At 39.9% G+C, this 8,534-nt stretch overlaps 1 protein-coding gene across 1 annotated transcript; it reads right to left on the bottom strand.

Annotated features, from left to right (window-relative positions):
- Positions 1–786: 786 nt before the first annotated feature.
- LOC133458344 (ferric-chelate reductase 1-like) lies at positions 787–8,311 on the bottom strand. Its single transcript, XM_061738140.1, has 11 exons — positions 8,199–8,311; positions 7,922–8,117; positions 7,650–7,798; positions 7,450–7,541; positions 7,126–7,345; positions 6,993–7,031; positions 6,844–6,906; positions 6,466–6,549; positions 6,271–6,362; positions 6,113–6,171; positions 787–2,829 (listed from the first exon to the last, which is right to left on the bottom strand). The coding sequence occupies exons 2-11, from the start codon at positions 8,115–8,117 to the stop codon at positions 2,576–2,578; spliced, it is 1,248 nt and encodes a 415-aa protein (XP_061594124.1). The 5' UTR covers positions 8,199–8,311; the 3' UTR covers positions 787–2,575.
- Between the last annotated feature and the right edge of the window lie 223 nt (positions 8,312–8,534).

Genomic DNA, 8,534 nt, shown 5'->3' with positions numbered 1-8,534 from the left:
ATCTACTTTCACTTGGAAACGAAGGTTTAACTCTTCGTTTCTGTTGTGAAGTATCATATAAAGTTGTCGGCGGTGCGACACAACGTGTTTCAGCAACGGAGACTTGCATCCAGACAGGATCTTTCTGACAGGTGAAACCACCTTGCCGTGTCTAGAAAGCTCTCGAATTATGAACTCGTCAGTAATAAATGGTGGGATGTTACTCAGGACCACCCTAGTTGCGGGCAGCGACAGCGGGAGCACCTGCACCAAACTCCCACACACCGTGATTCCCGTCTCAACGACTTGGTTCACCTTCTCCACCTGGTCCAGGAAGATGACCACCGCGCTGTTCATCCGAGCGGCCGATCTCACACTGCTGTGTCCGACTTTCTCCCCTAGAGCCAACCCGATCTCCTCCACGCTGCAGGGGAACCCAGTGCTGATTTTAATCCCATGTTTCCGCGTCAGGGATTTAAAATCCGCGCCGGCCATGGCGTCAGCCACGCCGACAGCGAGACGCCGAAACAAGGGATCAAAAAAAGAAAAGAAAACCCCAAACCCCTCAAAAGAAACTAAATGTGAAACGGTGTGAAACTATACAAATAAACTATGTTAAATCAAAACCCATCACCATAAGAAAAAACGGAAAAAAAGTCACTCAAACACTCGCACCTCCACCTGCTCACAGCTCACACTCCCAGCATGCACCGAGAGAGAGAGAGAGAGAGAGAGAGAGAGAGAGAGAGAGAGAGAGAGAGGAGAATTGGGATTTAATGAGATTACTGAGAAGCTCTGGACAGGTGTTTGACTTTTATTAGACAGGACATACTTCCAAAGAAATGTTTATGGGTTTATGTTACAAAAAACAGAACAACAACAATATTTTATGACTATCATGATCATAAATGCTGTTTACATATACACATGCAAAAGATCTCAACATGTTGCAACACAGTAGTATAGGACGGTTTGATTTCAGATGACATTCCACACAGGTATTCACTGGAAGTATTAACACTCGGTTCAAATATTTACCTTACCTGGTACATGACAATGTGTAATTATAGAGATACTTCTAGTGAGACAGGGGTTTCACTCTCATAAAAACTCACTTGATGCATTTACAACCCCTATTCCAAAAAAAAATGCAGACTGTATAAAATGTTAATAAAAACAGAATGTAATGATTTGAAAATCTTGTAAATACATATTCCATTCCAACTAGAACAATAACAACATATCAGATGTTAATAATGAGACATTTTGCCATTTCATGGAAAATGTTAGCTCAGGACCAGAGTTGAAGATCACTGGTATAAATATTTGACACCCTTTGCTATAATTTCATCCTCAATCATGCTCCTTTAGCCCACAAAATGTTCCTACACCCATCTCCTCAAAGTGCTGGTTGGTTGTAAAGTTTGTTAATTAAGATCAGTTCCATACTATAGAAGTCTATTGTCTGAACAATAGTGGCCTCAATAAACAGTATGGATAGATTGGTTTTCTTGGAAACAGAGAACTGTCTGACACTCTGGTGATATTTAACATTTTTTATACCCTCAAAAATGTTAAAGGGGCAGTGTGGGGGCCAGAGATGTGGTTTGTTGAGGGTCAAGTTAACTGGCAACAGGTCAATAACATGACTGGCTATAAAAGGGCTACTTCCTAGGGGCAAAACTTTCAGATATAAAGATGGACAGGGGTTTGACCAATCTGTGACAAAATACATATAGAAACAACATCATTGAAACAATTTCAGAAAGGTGTTTATCATTTAAAATTGTGAAGAATTTGAAGATACCATCATCTATTGTATCATATAATTACTAGATTCAGAGAAATAGAGGAATATCTGTGTGGGGAAAAGGTTGAAAGTCAAAAGTCGATGCTCATGATCCTCAAGCAAATCTCATTTAAAATGGTTTGAGGCTAAATGGAAAACTGTTCTGTGGTCAGATGAATTCAAATTTGAAATTCTTTTTGCAAACCATGGATGTCCTACAGACTGCAGATGAGGATGCATCAAGTTTGTTATCAGCACTTCACTTCAAAAGCCTGCATTTCTAATGGCATGGGGTTGTTTTAGTGCCTATGGCATGGGCACCTTATTCATCTTGAAAGGCACCACCAAAGCTTAAAAGAACATAGAGGTTTTAGAGCAACATATGCTCCATCCAGACAATGTCTCTTTCAGGGAACGTGTTGCATATTTCAACAAAATGATGTTAACTCACATACTGCATCCATTACAACAGGGTGGCTTCATAGGGGAAGAGTCCAGGTGTTCATTCCTGCATTACAGATCTTTCCATCAGTAGAAACCATTTTGCACATGAGGAAACCAAGGACTGCTAAGCAGCTAGAAGTGGGACTGTAGACTGGTAGACATTGCCCTATTTTTTCCACGAAATGACAAAATTTCCCAGTATTAACAGCTGATGTCTTGTTTATGTTCTATTAAAATATGGGTTAATGAGAATTGCAAATCTTTGCAATCTGTTTTATTTACATTTTACACAGAAGTCTAACTTATATGCATACAAGGAAATATCATTAACAGATTCATATTTTAGGTGTGACTTAGGTATGACTAAGCCCTAACACAAAACACGTCCACCAAGGTGATTAGTATGGCAAAATATATGGTTCCAACCAAGAAGATGATCAAGATGACACGCACCATCACTGTGACTGTATCAGGACACTTCAGTATTTTTCTTTTTTGAATGGTGAGCACAAGACTCCATATTCGAGACAGGAATATCCATACTGTGAAAGCCATGATACAAGGCATTATTGTGTTCCAATCTTCACTGTCGTCAATCCCAACAAAGATGAAAGTCACTGGATAGAAATTTGGAAACAAAATCAGCAACATGCAACACCAACTGTCTAAGGAAATCATACAGTACAAGCTGTGCTATAGGGCTGTCAGGGGAAGAAACCTGACTGACCCCACCTTTCTCAAATGTTTGTACAACAGGGTCAAAATCCCCTTTCCTGTGAAAAAATAAGCAGGATGTCCAGGTACCCAGAAGATATATAACATTCACAGAGTGAAAATGTGCTAAAATAAACTGATCTAGACAAGATATTCCTGTCTGGAAAATAGTTTCTGCATCTTCAAGGATATAAGGTATTCAAATCTTGTCAAGAAAGGATGCATGGGTTTAGGAGCCTCTGATTTAATATCACTGTACCCTCCAATTTATTTACACATCAGTGTGTTACATGAGCACCAACTGTACATTTCCTATGGAAACAAAATGTAAGAGAAACAAACTCATGCCCTCATGTTCGGTCTTTAAAAAGATATAAATATGATCAATTCTATAGTTAGTAGAGGACAAAAGCCCTAGCACAGTGTGTAGGCAGATACCAACTCATTGCACATGTCTTCAACTACAAAAAAGTCCAATAAGAACAATTCATGTCTGCAGCTGTGTGCATGTCTCCAAGGCCGAGTTGCTACTTTGATATTTGACAGATTGGGGAGATCCTGTGGTGCATTCTTCACCAGAAGATACATTCACTTTATTAGGTACACCTTGCTAGTACCAAGCCCCTTTTGCCTTCAGAATTGCCTTAATCCTTCGTGGCATAGATTCAACAAGGTCCTGGAAACATTCCTCAGAAAGTTTGGTCCATATTAACATGATAGCATCACGCAGTTGCTGCAAATTTGTCGGCTGCACATCCATGATGCGAATCTCCCGTTCCACCACATCCCAAAGATGCTCTATTGGATTTAGATCTGGTGACTGTGGAGGCCATTTGAGTCGTGAACTCATTATCATGTTCAAGGAACCAATCTGAGATGATTGGCACTTTATGACATGGCAAGTTATTCTGCTGGAAGTAGCCATCAGAATATGGTATACTGTGGTCATAAAGGGATGGACATGGTCAGCAACAATACTCAGGAAGGCCTTGGTTGTAACGAGTGGTTATTTGAGTTACTTTTGCCTTTCTATCAGTTTGAACCAGTCTGAACCAGTCTGGCAATTTTCCTCTGACCTCTGGCATCAACAAGGCATTTGCGCCCACAGAACTGCCGCTCACTGGATATTTTCTCCTTTTCGGACCATTCTCTGTAAACCCTAGAGATGGTAGAGCGTGAAAATCCCAGTAGATCGGCAGTTTCTGAAATACTCAGACCAGCCCATCTGTCACCAACAACCATGCCACGTTCAAAGTCACTTAAATCACCTTTCTTCCCCGTTCTGATGCTGGTTTGAACTGCAGCAGATCGTCTTGACCATTGGCGAACCTTGGGCTTTTCAATCAGAGGTTTTAAAAATAAAAGAAACAACACCCGTGATTAAGTGTACTCTTGGAGGTGAGTTATTGGCAGGGGCAGCTTGACAGCCCGTAATATTAAAAAGTTCAATGCCTGTCCTCATTGAAATAAAAACTAAATTAAAGCTGCAAGCAGCGATGAATGGGCCGTCGCACTCATGGCCACCTCCCCCCATAAGCATATCAGAAATGACACCACCCACGACTTTCTATGTCAAACCATTCAAAGGTTATGGCAGAAAATAAGAACTATAAAATATCGACCAATCAGAAGAAGGGGCGGGGCTAATTCACACCAATTATGGCCAAGGACTCAAAACCATGTCCGATGACACCACCCACGAGTCTTTATGTCAAACCATTCAAAAGTTATTGCAGAAAATCTGAAGTATCACATATCGACCAATCAGAAGAAGGGGCAGGGCTAATTCAGGCCAATGAAGGTCAAGTACTCAATACCGAGTCCGATGACACCACCCACGACTCTCTATGTCAAACCATTCAAAAGTTATTGGACTATCACATATCGACCAATCAGGAGAAGGGGCGGGGCTAATTTAGGCCAAGGAAGGTCAAGGACTCAATACCGTTCAAAAGTTATGACAGAGAAAAGATTTCTAGGGGGCGCTGTTGAGCCATTAGGTCACGGCCATTAATGCAAACCATGAAATATCAAATTTATCGCCAGGCCTGGCTTGCGTGCAAAATTTGGTGACTTTTGGGGAACTATCAAATATGGAGCAATCAGATGAAGGGGGGGGGGGGCGCTTTTTGGCGTTTATCATCGCCACAGTAACGCTTTTGACTGAGAAAAGTAATGCGCGTTGTCGCAGGATGGAGACACACATTTCGATGTATAACACACCTGGGTGCACGTTACGGTTCGGGCAGTATTAACGGCCGAAGGAATGGCATAAATTTCGCCAAAATTACACGATTAATTGAAAATGGCCGACTTCCTGTTCGGTTTCGGCCATGGCGCCAAGAGACTTTTCTTTAAGTTGCGACATGATACAGGTGTGTACCGATTTTCGTGCATGTACGTCAAACCGTTTGTGGGACTTGAGGCACAAAGTTTTCTAGGGGGCGCTGTAGAGCCATTTTGCCACACTCATTAATGCAAACCATTAAATATCAAATGTATTGCCAGGCCTGGCTTGCGCGCAAAATTTGGTGACTTTTGAGGCATGTTTAGGGTGGCAAAAAGGCCTTCCTTTCGTCAGAAGAAAGAAGGAAAGAAAGAAAGAAAGAAAGAAAGAAAGAAAGAAAGAAAGAAAGAAAGAAAGAAAGAAAGAAAGAAAGAAAGAAAGAAAGAAAGAAAGAAAGAAAGAAAGAAAGAAAGAAAGAAAGAATAAAAAAGATTCCTACAGATACAATAGGGCCTTCGCACTGCAAGTCCTCGGGCCCTATTAAATGACACAATATAAATTGGAATCATTTAGTCTCCTAACAACTTAATATTGTCGGCTTGGTGTCTGTACAACTACATTATGTACCATTAACACAGCTGGATTTGCTTCCTTTTGTTGTAGTTTAAGATCCCTGACCTTTCTGTGGGGATGGAAAATACAAAATTGTGCAGAAAAAATAAGTTTATACAGTTGTTGTTTCAGAGATTATCTTTAGAAAGTGATGAGGACAAAATCCATCCTTTCAAACAGTTTGTAACCTCAGCATCTCAATGTGAAAGGACCCTAGTGACTTTGCATCCATTAAGCCCATATTTATACAAGTGTTGCTGTATAAAGTTTTAAAACATTGGTTAAAATGGGAGAATGGCCCTGGTAAATAAGATAAACATGACTAAAATTAAAACTACAGTTCTTACCTACAAAAATGTGATTGAGAATGAAACATACTTCAACAGCATAATCACGGATCCGCCTCCTTTAACAGAACAGAAGGGAAATTAAAACCTATGTGCTAAATGTGTTTGCGTGAAAGTCAAAATAACAAATTTGGTACAGGAAGTAAAACTGAACTTACAATTCATGACTGAGTTCGATTGGTAACAGCACAATCACCAGTTCTATCAAATTTATCGCTGTAACCGCAGTCACAAGAGCTATGGCAGTGACCTAAACAGACACATTTACACACAGTTCAAGTACAACCTTTGGGCAATTCTGAAACTAACATACAGGCATGCAACAGAACAAGCCACGCTAGCAGTATACTCACTTTTGTGGGTTCAACGATGCAAAGACAGATCAGGATTAATATATCAGGAACAATGCAAAGAAGGCTGCACACTGCACCTACCACCTACAAAATAGATGAAATACACTCAATATTATCTTAAGTGACATGAATGATAGTGAGATAGATGAGAGTTTGTGTAGTGTTTGGCAAATGTGAACAAATAATCTCTACTTAGCCTCCAAAGATCATAAAGTCTTTATAACTTCTACTGATGATGCCTTTATTAACAGCAGGGTGATCCAGAATCATCCCAACAGCCAACAGACAAGAAATTCACAGGAAACAATCTAAGCATTTAAAATAAATGTGTAAAAACAGTTGCGCCTTGCATTAAAAGACCTCAATTTCACGTCTTACCTTATTTAGATCATGACGGAGGGAAATCTTGGCAAATGTGACAGTGAGTATGTTGTGTACTGTCTAATGAGAGATACAGTGTAAAATCAATGAATCTGCTCAGCATGGGTAACTTCTATTTATATGCATGCAGTTTCATAATAACACACCCCTTCAAACTCTTTAAAGACAAGGTTCACAGTTGCGATCTGAAACAAAGTAAAAGAAAACACATATGTTTTGTTCAGAAATATTACCACAGTGTACCAAAGTGTCTGGAACATTTTGACGGATTTAATTTACCTCTAGGTTCCAGGAGCAATTGCAATTTGGAGGAATTGTTGTTGTTACTACAGTCGTTGGCTCTGACGTACTTGCTGAAGTTGCTGGCTGGGAGGTACTTTGTAAAGTCGTTGGCTCTGACGTACTTGCTGAAGTTGTTGGCTGGGAAGTACTTGGTAATGAAGTTACATTGATAGTCACAGGTTCCCAGAAAGTTCTAAAGGTCTCAAGAAACGTGGCCCTGTAACATGAAAATTATTTTTTTGTTAATGTGCATTGTAATATTTCCTATAAATAGGGAGCAATTCAACTTCAAGAGTTCAGTGAAAATAGGGTGAGAGAAACCTGAGAATAATGTCTTGTTCCTCTCCCACAGGCGTCCAGAAGACAGTGACTGTGGTCTTTTCATGATTTGATGTGTGACTAACAGCTGAGCCCTGAAATAATTGAAAACAGACAGGTAGAAAATAATTTCAGGACCCTTAATCAAAAAATGAATGCTATTTAAGGCTGCCTATTAATTGTAAATTAGGAACATCTCTTACCTCTAACTCATTACATCGTAAAAGTTGACTGATAGAAGGGTCATCTAATGTAAATTTACCAACTGCAGGACCTTCCCCATTGAGACTGGCCTCTCGTGCCTCCAACATAAATCCCCTAAATTGAGTGGATCCTATGCTTTTGAGCGTAACTAGGAAATCGATGGATAATACATCAGATTTAAGGTATGAATATGGAAACTTTTGAATGACAAATAAAGCAGAGAGAGTTGTGATGAACACATTTCCAGTTGGAGTCCATCAATATTTTTTACCTTTGACAGGATATTTGTTGCTGCTGCCATGTTCATATGTAACCCAAAAGGGAGGATCAGATGTCTGAGGAAGTGTCGGATTTCCTCTCCGGCGATGGTCAGGCAACATTGATTCACATGACTCTGGGACTTTGCCGTGTGAATAGCCATGTAGCTTTGAGATGATGTTAAGTCCAATCAAAATCAACATCCACATCTGAAAAAAGTACAATCATAAAAAATAAGTAAATGATACATGAAATACATGAAGTGATCATAAACAACAAATTTGTCTTACCTTACCGTACTTCACTCACTAATGTGTTACAACAGTCTCAATTATGTCACAGAAGAAATAAACTCTCCTTTCAGGACAGTTGGTCATGCAGTGTGTGCCGGAGAACAGTGAAAGACTGATTAAGGAAGTTTGATAGGAGAGCTGAACCCTCCCACACACACAGTTAGATGTTCAAATAATTAATTTCCCCTTTACCTTTCCTGTTTAAGAAACATGTTAGTTCCTTTATTTGCTCTTTTTTCTCAGTAGGACTTTCTTTATAGTGTCAAAAGATATGTAACTGACTGAAGTCAGTGACCCCAGTCTGGCCTTCGGCAGGAGGGTCCCCCCTTATGA

Source organism: Cololabis saira, chromosome 13 (assembly GCF_033807715.1).
Source record: "Cololabis saira isolate AMF1-May2022 chromosome 13, fColSai1.1, whole genome shotgun sequence".
In the NCBI taxonomy this organism is placed as follows: domain Eukaryota; kingdom Metazoa; phylum Chordata; class Actinopteri; order Beloniformes; family Belonidae; genus Cololabis; species Cololabis saira.
Note: the sequence above shows the minus strand (reverse complement) of the source record. Positions and strands in the feature narration are given on the sequence as shown.